The 14,388-nt window shown below is 51.4% G+C and overlaps 1 protein-coding gene, 1 non-coding gene and 1 pseudogene across 2 annotated transcripts; 2 read left to right on the top strand and 1 right to left on the bottom strand.

The window, feature by feature from the left end:
- Positions 1-1,075: 1,075 nt before the first annotated feature.
- On the bottom strand, positions 1,076-9,934 carry LOC103633737 (subtilisin-like protease SBT4.3). Its single transcript, XM_020541475.2, has 11 exons — positions 9,648-9,934; positions 9,138-9,467; positions 8,549-9,047; positions 8,408-8,475; positions 8,103-8,318; positions 7,902-8,013; positions 7,596-7,809; positions 6,980-7,483; positions 1,477-1,581; positions 1,237-1,331; positions 1,076-1,159 (listed from the first exon to the last, which is right to left on the bottom strand). Exons 1-11 carry the CDS (start codon positions 9,932-9,934, stop codon positions 1,076-1,078), a joined length of 2,514 nt encoding a protein of 837 aa, XP_020397064.2.
- Positions 3,228-3,402, top strand: LOC111589843 (uncharacterized; annotated as a pseudogene).
- LOC111589858 (small nucleolar RNA snoR2/U65) lies at positions 3,478-3,628 on the top strand. The gene has a single exon (XR_004851689.1). It is a non-coding gene; the product is annotated as a small nucleolar RNA snoR2/U65 (small nucleolar RNA).
- Positions 9,935-14,388: the final 4,454 nt, after the last annotated feature.

Below are 14,388 nucleotides of genomic sequence, written 5' to 3'. Positions count from 1 at the left end.
TCGTACGAAGTCGGTGCAGGAAGATGTACGCAGTGCAGTCCCTCGAACGGTCGCCGGGAAGAAGAACAGCAGCACGCGTCAACTTGGGTAGGCGACGAACAGCAAGCTGTGGACGATCACGCGAGCAGTCGTGAAGACGCTCCCCAAAAATCTGATCGCCCGCACACCCGTGCAAGTGTATCTCTGCGGTCGGTGATTTCGGAGGCCTGCTCTCCCACTCTCTCTGTGCTCGCAGAAGATGGGACGGGAATGTGTTGTTTGCAATTCGCGTGAGATAATTCGCGTGACTGGAAGAGCTCTCCCTCTCCATTCTTATAGCCGGTCAGAAGAAGGGAGAAGAGCAACGGACAGAAACGGTCGCGCATTAGAACTGGAAACTGACGACAGTAACTGACGTCCGTTACTAGCCATAAGACAGGAAACGGACGGTTATTATGACGGTCATCAATCCAGGCAAAATGCGCAACCGTTTGAAAGGAATATTCGGACCAAGGTCCGATCTACCACGAGCCACGAGCCACGAGCACGGCCACGGCCACGGCCCGGCCCGGCCGGCGGCGGCGGCGGCGCGCGCGCGCGCGCGTGTGGCAGTCTTTCATTCTTTTCTCAACTTCTCAATAGATGCACCAATGGTCCACCTATTTAAGTTGATTGATTTGTCCTTTGAACTTCCAATATGGTACTAAATAATTAGTACACCATAGCATTAAAGTGGGCCATTAGCATTGACTATTATTGAATATTAATTTGGGCCAAGCCCACATTAATCCAACAGTTCTTTGTTATGGTGTGATGTAAATTGTTGGCTATACCCTACATGTGAGGGAAAGGTCCAAACGATGTTTTTCCATTATCTAAAAAATGTCAATAAGCCAATATATACCATATGTGAATCACAGCATTATAACAGCAACACAAATTCTCAGAATTACGCACATTCACCACAAATATCACAATTCCTCACAATTACATCACAAACCACCAAAATACCTCACAAATCCATTACAATCACCACAAACTCACAATTCCATCAGAATCCATCACATCGGCCAAATTCACCACAAGAGTAAAATCATCACATATAGGGGTTGTTTGAGTTGTGACCACTACCTCCAGAAGCGAACAAGTTGTTAACGAAGTCGTCTATCTGGTTTGGAGTCTGAAAGAAAGAAGAATACATTAATAACTACAATATTAATAGTTGACCACTATTCAATGAATTATTTGTCAACTAACCTCCTTTGTAGTAGCTCCCTCTCCTTCAGAAGGTCCTCCTAGTGCTGGTATCACCGGTGGTGGCGTGTTGTGTTGTGGCCCATAACCCCTGATCTCTACAAAAATCAAATTAAGCCAAGATTTGAAAAGTTAATAGAAACGACAAGTCTAAACTAAATTGAATTTGAACGATGCAAGGGAGTTGGTTCATAATAAGTTCTAGTTCATAATACATTCGAGTAGAGATACTTATCGACGCACCTGAGTTGGAGGAAGTGTCGGAGCATGTAATCCCCACTGAGACATCGACGACTGAAATTGAGGGAAAACGAATGGTTGCTGCTATGCCTGTTCTGGAAACCAAGACTGTTGCAAATACGGTATATTACTTATAGGACAAATATACGGCCGTGTTGAGAATAAATAAGACACTCATGTCCATTGCTTATTTGCCTGGTGCGTTCTAAGCAGCCATGTACTCTGATTGTTGTCCGACGAATATCATTTGTTGTTGCTGTAGCTCTTCATGAAACTTTTATTGCTGGTCCCTCATAGCCTCCTCCATGCTCGAGCGCCGACTATGGCTGCTACCACAACCCATCTGCGATGAAGAGCCCCACGAGACCGCAACTCAATCGAATCGATCACACCAGTAAACATAGAATATCTTGAAAAACAAGAAAATTAGCTATTCGGTCATAATTTCAATCTTATTGAAAAATTTTCACAAGTTTATATCTTCCATAGGCCTCTCCTCCAATAGAATACACAACTTCAGTGTCGATGGTTGGCGCTCCTCGCCAATCATAGTCTTCACCATGCTCCCTAACCATTTCTTGCCCGTAAGTCGTATGCAATACAATATGAAGGTTCATCACACATGTAATGTATAGCTATATGGCAAGAAAACATTAATCCTAACAACTACTAACCAGCTAACAACTACTAACCAGACGCTCAGCGGTCGCCCTGACTGCATAGCTCTTTGGGGTCTTCAATGTTTTTCCTTCTATGCCCTCGCCTATAAACATCGATTGGACTCGAGACAACTCCAATTTGAGCCTCTTACAAATGTATGAGTTTAAACCAGTTCTATTTCTTAATAAAATAGAATTATATATATAGTTTACATATTAAGAGTCTTGGGCTTTCTATAACTACAGGAAGCCCTGACCATACCTTTCGACCTGGCTGACCCGTGCGTGGTAGAGGCCCGAACCTTCATAGGCCCAGCTAGAAGAGCCCGAGCGCTAGGCCCATTCACCCCACGGGGTCACACCAGATCGCCAACCGCCCTCATTCCCTCATGCCAATCCAAACCCTAGCCTTCGCCAGCCTACTTCTCCCCTCCGGTGATTGTCCAACAGTGCGCCGCCACAGCGCCCTCGCCCCCACAGCCTTGTCCGCCGTCTGCGGGCATCCACCCCAAGGTTATGGCGCTCTCGAACGTCAATGCCATGTTGGACACGTAGGGCGGCGACTGCTGCTTCTTGGTGTCAGTCCCTCGTGTGCTCGCTCTCTCGCTCGACGATGACTGGGCGCCTACCACCCGATGCCAGGTCTTCGGCTCGTCGCCAAGCCTTCGCGAGCAACAGGCACCCACCACCAGATATGTGCACCCTCCCTCATCTCTTTCGGTGATGACCGGACGCCCGCCACCCTACGACAGGTCTTCGGCCCTTCACCACGCCTTCAGGGGCGACGAGCACCCACCACCTGTTACGTGCACCCTCTCTCCTTCGGTCCTTCCTCCCTTTCTTTCATGTTAAGCCACCGAGCACCCAAACCTTAGCTTAATCTATCTGACAACTGCGTTCATATCTGATCTAACCACAAGCGTATACATGCATTATTTGCTTCACTTGAAGTTGCTCGTACAGGTATGTTTTATTTTATTCATATCCACTTGAGAGGGATATGGTAGTTGTGGCGAGCATTGATTCATTCTGACACCTTGTGCGAGCAGATTGTTCCCTCCGTTGACCACATCCAGCAACTCCTTGAGCTTTGTAGCCCCTGTGAAGATCAAAAAACTTATGATAGTAAGTGTCGTTTGACACTATAAATAGCAGCTACTGCTCTCAGCTGCAGGAGTCCATCTCTTAAACATAACCTTTGTGGTTTGCTCAGTCTAGAGTTGTTTTGTTTCAACTGTGGTGTGTGATTAAAATTGGGTCTCTAAGGCTTTTTGCAGAACTACCACTATGTTTTAATCCTGTGTGTTTGGTCTATCGATCTTGTTGTCATTACAGAAGGAGTTTTGGCTTGATGCCACATCTCTGGTAGCTACAAACCTACAAGCTTTGACAAGAGATGCTATGATTAGGCCGATACAAAGTTGTTTCTGCTTCTTTATCTCTGTATCATACTAGCACTTATTAGGATATAGCTAGATTGTTTAGGTACTAGATTTGATCTGATTGTGAGTTATCAGATGGTTGATGCAGACAGGAGAGGTGGATTTGATGGACCTAGATTCGATGTGCAGAGAGCGACTTGGAGGTGGCTGACATCTTCAAGCACTACAACATGCGCCCTAAGGTCCACACCTCCACGGTGAGTGTGTTTCAGTTTGTTTATGATTTGGGGACTTTTTTTGTTCTCGAGTGTTGTTGATGATCTTTGGCTCCTTTCAACCCTTCATAACATTGTCACGATCTTTTTAATCAAGGAGGAATGGAGGATCTTCAGGTAAGGTGATTATTTATAGCTAGTAATTGGAGTTGGCGACTTTTAGGAGTGACATCAAGTGGGAAAACATTAGATTTTTATTTTAAAGGATGGGGTAAAGATAAATATGTGAAACATATATACTCAGCTCTAATGTCAACTTCTTTACTTTTGATCCATGGATAAACGATGTTAGGAACCAAATCAGGATTTTGTGCATGTATCATCACCTCAATACCATCACCATTCTTGAATTTTTTTTGTCCAGGGAGTAACAAACTTGTCCTGAAGGGCATCGAGCAGACTAACTCATCAGTTATGTAATGAAGTGATGCAAGTAAGGGTGTGCAAGTGTGCCTTCAACTAATAACAGAAAAGAAGAAAAGAAAATAGAGCATTCAACAACTTCAGACTTGGGTGAGAAAATCAGCAAATTAGGAAGGATATTGTGTTAATAAAAGGCATGTGTTTTTTATTATATGCAACACCTGAATCTGCTTGCGATATCTTGCGTGTGATGCCATGTTTACACCTGCATATTGTTCCTAATTTCATGTTTCCGTTATGTATTTTTTAGTATCTTGTGTAGGAATAGTAGCAGCAGAATGCTTTACTGAAAATCTTAGTTCTGTCAGGCTTCAATTACTTAACAACTCTTCATGCTTGTCTATCTGTTCCTCCATATTTTTTCTTTATTTGATGAAGTTTCTCATATACTGTTAATATTAGATATAATCAGTTCGTTTCGCGGGAAACATGGAGCGCAATAATTTTCAGCGACGGTAGTGTAATTATCACCAGTGATGTCTCTTGGTTCAGCCTGGCTTGATATTTAAGTGTAAGAGGGACAATGCAATTCAATGCAAGAGAGATGCCAAAGAGAAGTAGTTTTGATTAATTGTAGATACTACGCACAAACTTATAATACTTGATATTCTAGGCTACGTAATATGGTTTAATGGACTGGCTCCATCTTGCAACGCGATTAGCTTGTTTGTGGTATTTTTTTTCTTCCTGCATTCCGGCTTCCAGATGAATACGATGTAGCTGCACTTATGGTAGCTGAAGATGTATTGTAATTTGTTTGCATAAATTGCTCAGCTCATGAGCAACTATTGCATAAATTGTTTTGCATGCTTTTGTTGTCCAAATCCAAATAGACCCCATCTATGTTATCCAAAGAAACTAGTAGACTCCAATTGGAGTTTAGATTATCCAAATCTACTACCACGTATTTGGCTTATATTATCATGGTCCTGCATATTGCTCCCTATAACACTTTCTCGTCATTTTTTATCTGTGTAGTAAATCTTATAGTAGTTACATAAATGATACAGTAAAAGATGGTCGATCTGATCAAGGAGGCTTTTGAATGATCATCGACACTTACATCTTTTTTCTCTTTTCCTATAGTCTTGTCTTATTGTAGGTAACATGTGGCGTGTAAATCTAGCCCTCAAGGGTTGCATTCAATAATTTATCTAAATTCGTGAATTTATCTGTTATAGTTACAGTTGGCAGTATGTTGTGCCTTGACTAAAGGATGCATAATAGATCCTTGGTTCATAATAGATCCTTGGTTCATTACTTTAGGATACATATTTGTAGGTTGTTTGGCTTCTCTTGCCTAGCGAATACACTGAGAACTATTAAAGGTCTTAAAATGGGAATATGCAGTCTGTGGGGAGGTTGTCATCCATGCTCAGGTATATTGACTACTAATGTTCAACAAGATTTGATGTTATATATCACTGTGTTCATGTCCCTAAACAATCATTTATTCACCTTAGCATAAGGCAATACAGTTAAATCAGGCAATGTTCATATAAAGTTTTGTTAGACTGTTGTAGTAAACTAGTAATAGTATTTGCTTCACGCTCTGCTATCTGACAAAGAACATAGTGTGGTACCTGGATTCAATTTTACTATACCATACCATTTGTTATATATGTAGCAGCTTGAGATAGAATAAATCTACTTGTACATATCTTCAATTTTGTGGCTATTCGTACTCAAGTTTTCCGATGTGTTTTTTTGCTCTCTACAGGGTGGAACATGGTAGGAAAAGACCCTCAATGTAGGTTATGTTAGTCATAAAAAGCTAGAAGAGATGGCCATATTAGCAAGGAAAGATCATATTAACACGATATTATCAAAGTTGAGTACAAGAATAATTATCTCTTATATCTTATTGTAAAATTTGAAATAGTTGTTTAGTACATGGTTAGCTTGCATTTTATGCTACAATTACCTCAAATAATTTCTTGCGTGTTACACAATTTATGACATTTTTAACATGTTTTACGACAATCTCATGCGGAGAGAAATACATTCGGGCCACATTCGCTGTTACGCAACAGATTGATGATTTACGCTAAAATGTGTACTCATTTACACTATTTTGGTTCAGGTTTTACGCTTAAATCTGCCCGAGCCCGAACCCGCGCAATGTCGTACACATGTGATTTTCATGCTGTAATTCAGGCACCATTCGTCGTTACGAAAAGATCGACGATTTACGCTGAAATTTGTACCCATTTAAGTTGTTTTGGTCACGTTTTACGTTGAAATCCGCTCGAGTAAGAACCCTCACGCTTTTCATGGCGTAATTTCTGGCCCCATCACTGTTACGAAAAAACTCTACAATTTACGCTAAAATTCGTACTCATTTACGTTATTTTAGTTCATGTTTAACACGTTATTTTAGTTCATGTTTAACGCTAAAACCCATCCAAGCCAGAACCCGCGCGTGTACAGGCATCAAGGTATAACTGGGTGGGGCTTCCCGTACTGCTCATTTACGACTTTCAGTTTTAAGACGTACGGGAGAAATGTGACTGGTGGTTGTCTAGCAAGTTGTGAGTTACTATAGGTACACAGGTGGTTTTGGTCAATTTGAGTTCTTGGGAATCCAAGATTTGTCGTCACCTGTATTGGTCGTATATCTGGGATTGACGAATTTTTCCAACGACGGACCTAACATTGTCACCAACATTATTTTGCTAGCTATTTGCAACGTCAGTGTCCTGAGCAGAGCAGTGCCCTCAGTTTGGCACAGTGTGCACAATAATCGGACTCCTAACCCGGCGCACACCATCAGACCACACGACAGCGGCCGACACGAACTCGTTCGCCGCCGGCAGGGCGCCAGAGACTGTCACGGTGAACGACAGCCTCTGGAGGAGCCTGCTGAACTCCAGCCTCTTGGGCGCGACGGTGACTCTCACGAACGACCCCGAGCCGGCGACCTTGGCGGTGTACACGGAGCGTGGCGCTCCGACGTTGGTGACGGCGCGCAGGAAGCGGACGGTGAAGTTCTTGCCCGGCTTGGCGTGGTGCGCCATCGTCGGGTAGTTGAGGCCGGCGGCGGCGCCACTCCTTCCTCCGCTGGCGGAAGCCGGGCAAGCCGTGGCGTTGGAGCCGGTGACTACCCGGAGCTGCGTGGAGTTGTACCCTTCCGCACACAGCATGCGGATGTAGTCATCCTCACGCGTGTCGTAGACGAGGCCGGGGTCACGCGCCCGCGACGGGTTCAGCTGCCCAGCGCCGTAGACGAGCTCGCCGCCGCCTGGGTTGCGCGACGGGTCCATGGGCGTAGCTTAATTCGTTCATCGCAGGTAGGTGTCAGTTCTGTTGCGGCGGGGGCGGTCGGTGATGACTAGTACGTACGTATGTGGCTGATCGAGGAGTCGACGATCGATGCGAATTACCTGTGGTGATGAGGGCTGACATGATCATCGCCGGCGACCAGTCGGGGTGGAAGGACTTGACGTACGCTGCGACGCCGGTGGCGTGGGGGCACGCCATGGACGTGCCTGAGACGATGCTGTACGCCGCGAACCTGCTGTCCTTGAGGTTCCCGGACACCGGCGACAGCGGCGTCCATGCTGCCAGGATGTCAATCCCCGGCGCCGACAGGTCGGGCTGCACATTAATTCCAGGGGTAGTAAACAAAGCACAGCACATATGCATGGAGTCAGTATTGTCTTTTTTTTATTTGCTTGTATATTAACAACCTTGAGAATCCCTGGGCTGATCAAGTTTGGCCCTCTGGATGAGAAGGAGGCGACGACGGGCGCCTTGGAGTCGAAGGCCGTTTCGGTACTGCGTATCGTGCCGACAGGGTGGCTGCAGAAAGACAACACACAACAAGCACTGCTCAGCAAAGGCCACCCGGATTTGTTCTTGCTGCTTGTGCGACATGATTCCGCGCGCACCGTGTTTTGTTTACATAGGCCATGATTTCGGTGAATTGGTCGTCGCTGATGGTCAGCGCAGGAAGGGGCAGCAGGAAGGCGACGTCGGGCTCGCCGTTGACGATGACTGCGCCGGCGGCGCCGGCGAGGACAGGGCCCGTGCCGTCGCCTCCGCTCGCGCAGAGAAGGATCTTCCCCTTGTATGATTGTCCGGCCAGTGACTCCGGCTCACACGAGCTGCAATGCAGAGTTCATGGTAAACATGAATTAGCTAACACAAAGACTGTCTCATACAGGTTTTTTTTATTGGGAGACTAATTACGTACCCGTTGATGTTCATCGGGAGGACGAGCGGGGCTTTCTTTAGCTTGGGAAAGATGTTAACGGAGGCTCCCTGCGTTCCAAAAGAACATGAGTTATACTATACGCGACGATTTCCCAAGGATCAAACCAGTGCGTGATCTCACGGCAATGGTCTTGCCGTTGCCGAGGACCAGTTTGCCCACGAGCCGGCGATCGGTGCTGCTCGCGGCGACGGACAGGATCCACGGCGCGACGTTGTCGACGCGCCCGCCGTCGAGCGCCGAGTTGCCGGCCGCCGCGGAGGTGAGCACCCCGCGCCGCATGGCGTGGAACGCCCCGATGGCCGCCGCGTCCTCGAAGTAGGGGAACGGGAGCGTGCTCCCGATGGAGAAGGAGATCAGGTCGACGCCGTCGGCGGCGGCGTCGTCGAACGCGGCCAGCATGTCCTCGCTGCGGCACCAGTCGTCCCAGCACGCCTTGTACACCGCGAGCCTGGCGCCCGGCACCGCGCCGCGCGCCGACCCGGCGGCCAGGCCCGCGAGGCCGACGCCCTCCACCACCCGCCCCGCCACCGTGGACGCCGTGTGGCTGCCGTGCCCGTCGGTGTCCACTGGCGACAGGCCGGTATGGCCTTGCCTGTACGCGCGGGCGCCGATGATCTTGCTGCGTGCGTCAACACGTGTACGTCGAAGCTAGTGTGTCAACCGACAGCAGCGGAAAGAAGATTAACACGCGCGCGATCGTCATACGTACTTGTTGCACGTGAAGTTGTGGCAGGCGCCCTTCCACCTGCTCGGTGGCGGGCCGAAGCCCTCATCGGAGAAGGACGGGGAGTCCGGCCACACGCCGGTGTCGATCATGCCGACGATGACCTCCGCCTCCGTGGGCAGGCTCCGGCGCGCCGTCTCGGGGAAGCCGAGGAAGTCCCATGACCTCGTGGTCTGGAGTCGGTACGTCCGGCTTGGGAAGACGGACACCACGCCCTCCCTGCTCGACAGCTTGTCCTTCTCGTCGTCGGTCAGCCTGGCCGCGAATCCGTTGATGCTCCTCGTGTAGCTGTAAATCATCCTATCCGTAGCATCGCTGAAGCATATATAAAAGTTATATAGAGGCAACATTTTTATCTAAGATCATTTAGAGGCTCAAATATTTCTTTTTTTACTTATTTTTTATGACCTTAGTTTTCGAAACTCAAATATCCTTTCTATATTATTCTATGTACTTGTGCCCCCTCTCTTTCTCCCGTTCTCTTCCTTTCCTGGCCATATCACCACAGCCTCGCGGGTGCTCATGCGGCAGGCCACGATGGAGAGCGTGTGGTGGGCGTGCACGAGGTGGGACGGGAATAGCGCCGGCAGCAGAGCCAAGAGCATGAAGGACGGGGGGGAGGTCCTCGCCGCGCCGAGCAGGAGAGCGCGGACTTGGCGAGTGGCGGTTCGTACGTCAGGTCGCGCCACTAGGCCGCGGACGTCGCGGGGGTGGACCAGTGGGTCGGCAGCTAGACAGGAGTAGCGCTTGAGGAGGCGGGCGAGGTCGACGGTGACGTCCATGGCGGCCGTGTTATTACAATGGGAGAGGCGAGGGAGCCGGGATGGGGATGTGGCTTAACTGCGGATTATTGATTACTACGAAGAAATATATTAGATTTTTTTAAAAAAAATCTTGACGCAACGACGGAGGTGGAAACTAGTGCTCGACAGTAGTAGAGATAAATGTTAGCTTATCAAGAGCTTGACCTGCCATGACCGAGGACCTGGTTGAGCAGCCGGTGATGAGCAGCTTTTGCCGCAGAGAAACCACCCGCCGCTAGTTCCTCCGACGACGGCTCATGCTGGTGCCCCATGTACACGATATACACCTGCAATGTAAAGCCACGTATGTACTGCGGTCTCTCATCGGAGCTGTGTGCATCGCACGAGGTCTCTCTCATCTGGTGGGAGTGGCCGAGTGGGGACTGACCTGCTGCTTTTCGTCGCCATCGCCGATGACCTCTGATGCATGGATCAAGCTGCCGAGGAAGAAGCAGGCGGCGAGGACGACGCGAAGGGTGAGCGCCTTGAGCGCGGTGCCCATCGTGTGCGCGCGCTCTCACGCTAGCTGCTCCGAATACAGATGTTTATAAACATACAGGATAATTCGCGTGTACTTCGATTCCACCGCGCCATGTCTGGTGTCTTGTGTGGGTCTGACGGTGAGTTCGCGGACACTTGAATGGATCATTCGCTTTTGGGATAGAAATTTAATTTCCACCTTGCGCTGAAACCGCATACGTGCATCGGTGCATGCGCTTGTTGTGGTGCGCATAGCAGTAGCAAATAAATTTTATTGTAGCACAAAGCTGACTGAAAGTTCAGTTATGTCGATCGATCTTGTTCTTCACCTGCTAAATCCACTACCGGAATCAGGATTTTTGTCGAGTGCTCGACGCTTTACCGAATGTTTTTTTATTAGGCACTCGGCCAAGAAGTCTTTGGCTCTTTGCCGATTATCGCTCTCAACAAAGCCCTGCTCTCAGTAACGATCACGTTTACCGAGAGCAGGACTCTCGACACACGTAGACACTCGGCGTGAAGACCGATGCTCGTTAAAGGACCATCAGCAGCCGTCTATAGCTGACGGCCGTTATATTTGCCGAGAGTCGGGAATAGGCACTGCAGTTATCATTCGCCGAGTGTTTTACATGCTTTGCCGAGTGTTTTAAACACTCGGCAAAGCAGCTGATTCCGATAGTGTCAGCGTTTCGAGACCGGGGGGTCCCTGGACCGACGAGTAAACTGTCGCCGCGTGCCCCAGCCCAGATGGGTCGGCGCGAGACGGAGCGCGAAGGGGGGGAAAAGGCAGCCGGAGAGAGAGAGGTGGAAATCCCGCGGCCTTCGTGTTTGTCCCGCGCCCAGGTCGGGTGCGCTTGCATTAGGGGGTTACAAGCGTCCACGCGGGAGGGAGCGAGCGGCCTCACGCGAGCGTCTGTCCCGTTCTCTTTCCCGCGCGGCCAACCCTCTGTAAGAGGGCCCTGGTCCTTCCTTTTATAGGCGTAAGGAGAGGATCCAGGTGTACAATGGGGGGTGTAGCATAGTGCTAACGTGTCTAGCGGAGGAGAGCTAGCGCCCTAAGTACATGCCATCGTGGCAGCCGGAGAGGTTTTGGCACCCGGTTCGTGTGGTGTCGTGGTCGTCGGAGGAGCGCTGGAGTCTGGCGGAAGGACAGCTGTCGGAGCTTTCGAGTCCTTGCTGACGTCCTCTTGCTTCTGTAAGGGGGCTGAGAGCCGCCGTCATCATAGAGCGTGCGGGGCGCCATCATTGCTTGTCTGGCGGAGCGAGCCAGATGGGACGCCGGTCTTGTTTCCCGTAGCCTGAGTCAGCTTGGGGTAGGGTAATGATGGCGCCTCCTGTTGACGTGGTCGGTCTGTGCCCTAGGTTGGGCGATGTGAAGGCTCCTCCGAGGTCGAGGTCGAGTCTGTCTTCCGAGGCCGAGGTCCAGTCCGAGCCCCTGGGTCAGGCGAGGCGGAGACCGTCGGCTGAGGCAAGGGCTGAGTCCGAGCCCTGGGGTCGGGCGAAACGGAGTTCGTCGTCTTCCGGGGCTGAGCCCGAGTCCGAGCCCTGGGTCGGGTGGAGCGGAGTTCGCAGTCTTCCGGGGCTGAGCCCGAGTCCGAGCCCTGGGTCGGGCGGAGCGGAGTTCGCCGTCTTCCGAGGCTGAGCCCGAGTCCGAGCCCTGGGTCGGGCGGAGCGGAGTTCGCCGTCTTCCGGGGCTGAGCCCGAGTCCGAGCCCTGGGTCGGGCGGAGCGGAGTTCGCCGTCTTCCGGGGCTGAGCCTGAGTCCGAGCCCTGGGTCGGGCGGAGCGGAGTTCGCCGTCTTCCGGGGCTGAGCCCGAGTCCAAGCCCTGGGTCGGGCGGAGCGGAGTTCGCCGTCTTCCGGGGCTGAGCCCGAGTCCGAGCCCTGGGTCGGGCGAAGCGGAGTTTCCTATGGTGCCTGAGTAGGGATGGCAATTTTACCCGCGGGTTCGGATATCCACGGATATCCGACCCGTCGGTTTCGGGTTCGGGTACGAAATTTAACCCGCGGGTCTCACCCATACCCGACCCGTGGTAAAATCGGGTCGGGTACGGGTTTTATATTTCACCCGCGGGTCCTGGCGGATATCCGAATTATTCTCAGTTTTCACTTTTGAGCCCACCAGAGTCTAGAAACCGAAACCGGCCCAACGTCCAGTTTTCACCCAGGGAACCCTAGTCTCGGTCTCTCCTCTCTGGCTCTCTCAGACTCTCACGCCGTGTCTCTCTCTGACTCTCTGTCTCGCACTCTCGCTCTCAATCCTCTCATCCGCCAGCCGCCTGCACGCCCAGCGCTCCAGCCACAAGCAGCCGCGCCACCCCATCCGCCAGCCGCCGGCGGCCAGAAAGGCCAAACCAGGTCCGGCTGCCGTGGTGCATTCCTGCCGTGGCCCGTGGTGCGTTCGGCGTTCCTGCGTGGCTACGTCCCTGCGAGGCTGCCGTGGTCCAGGTCCGGCTGCCGTGGACCCGTGGTGCGTTCCTGCCGACTGCCGTCCAGGTCCGGCTGTCGTCCAGCGGTCTAGGTCCGGCGTCCCTGCGAGGAGCGAGGCTGCGACCCTGTGTGGCTGCGTTCTCCAACAGCCAGCCGCCACCGCTAGCGAGCTGGTCAGCCGCTACCTGCGACCCTGCGTATATTGTTTGGTTCAATTCAAGTGTAAACGCTGCGATCCGATATATTGTTTGGTTCAATTCAAGTGTAAACGCTATGTACACATATATTGTTTTGTCAACCTTCTGTAACAGTACAGATATATTGTTTTGTGATTATACCCGCGGGTATCCGATACCCGCCCGATACCCGATGGGTACGGGCACGGGTACAAATTCCTACCCGCGGGTATAGTCATGGGCGGGTATAAGTAATACCCGCGGGTATTGTCGCGGGCGGATATTTACCATACCCGATCCGAACCCGACCCATTGCCATCCCTATGCCTGAGGCCGGGCCTGGCTGCCTGTCAGCCTCACTCTGTCGAGTGGCACAGCAGTCGGAGCGGCGCAGGCGGCGCTGTCCTTCTCTCAGGCCGGTCAGTGGAGCGGCGAAGTGACTGCGGTCACTTCGGCTCTGTCGACTGAAGGGCGCGCGTCAGGATAAAGGTGTCAGGCCACCTTTGCATTAAATGCCCCTGCGATTTGATCGGTTGGCGTGGTGATTTGGCCAGGGTTTCTTCTTGGCGAAGACTGGGCCTCGGGCGAGCCGGAAGTATGTTCGTCGCTGGAGGGGGGCCTCGGGCGAGACGTAGATCCTCCGAGGTCGGCTGCCCTTGCCCGAGGCTGGGTTCGGGCGAGGCGTGATCGAGTCCCTCGAATGGACAGATCCCTGACTTAGTCGCACCCATCAGGCCTTTGCAGCTTTGTGCTGATCGGGGTTACCAGCTGAGAATTAGGAGTCTTGAGGGTACCCCTAATTATGGTCCCCGACAGTAGCCCCCGAGCCTCAAAGGGAGTGTTAACACTCGCTTGGAGGCTTTTGTCGCACTTTTTTGCATGGGGACCAGCCTTTCTCGGTTGCGTTTTGTTCCGGTGGGTGCGCGCGAGCGCACCCGCCGGGTGTAGCCCCCGAGGCCTCGGAGGAGTGGTTTGACTCCTCCGAGGTCTTAATGCCTCGCGCAATGCTTCGGCTGATCTGGTCGTTCCCTCATGCGAGCTGGTCGTAGCCCGGGTGCACGGTCGGGTCCCAAGTTCTCGGGCTGGTATGTTGACGCTGTCAACGGTTTGGCCGGAGCCGGGTTTGCGAGAGCAGCCCCCGAGCCTCTGCACAGGGCGAGAGGACGGTCAAGGACAGACTCGACTTTTTTACATACGCCCCTGCGTCGCCTTTCCGCAAGGAGGAGGGGGAGAAAGCGCCATGTTGCCCTCGGAGGGCGCCGAACATGGTGTCTCCGGTGAGCTGCTGGCGGGTAATCCGAGTGGACGCCCGTGCCCCATTTGTTAGGGGTCGGCTAGAGGCCCGGAGGC

Source organism: Zea mays, chromosome 7 (assembly GCF_902167145.1).
Source record: "Zea mays cultivar B73 chromosome 7, Zm-B73-REFERENCE-NAM-5.0, whole genome shotgun sequence".
Taxonomy (NCBI): Eukaryota; Viridiplantae; Streptophyta; class Magnoliopsida; order Poales; family Poaceae; genus Zea; species Zea mays.
The sequence above is the reverse complement of the archived record's forward strand: the minus strand, read 5'-3'. Positions and strand labels throughout refer to the sequence as shown.

What these genes read in the sequence shown, in the direction of transcription:
- LOC103633737 (XM_020541475.2), bottom strand. Translation starts at nt 9,934, where the DNA reads ATGGACGTCACCGTCGACCTCGCCCGCCTCCTCAAGCGCTACTCCTGT. An exon ending in CACAACTTCACGTGCAACAA is followed by an intron (nt 9,048 to 9,137) that starts GTACGTATGACG and finishes TGACGCACGCAG; the next exon opens with CAAGATCATCGGCGCCCGCG. An exon ending in CGACACTTCCTCCAACTCAG is followed by an intron (nt 1,332 to 1,476) that starts GTGCGTCGATAA and finishes TGATTTTTGTAG; the next exon opens with AGATCAGGGGTTATGGGCCA.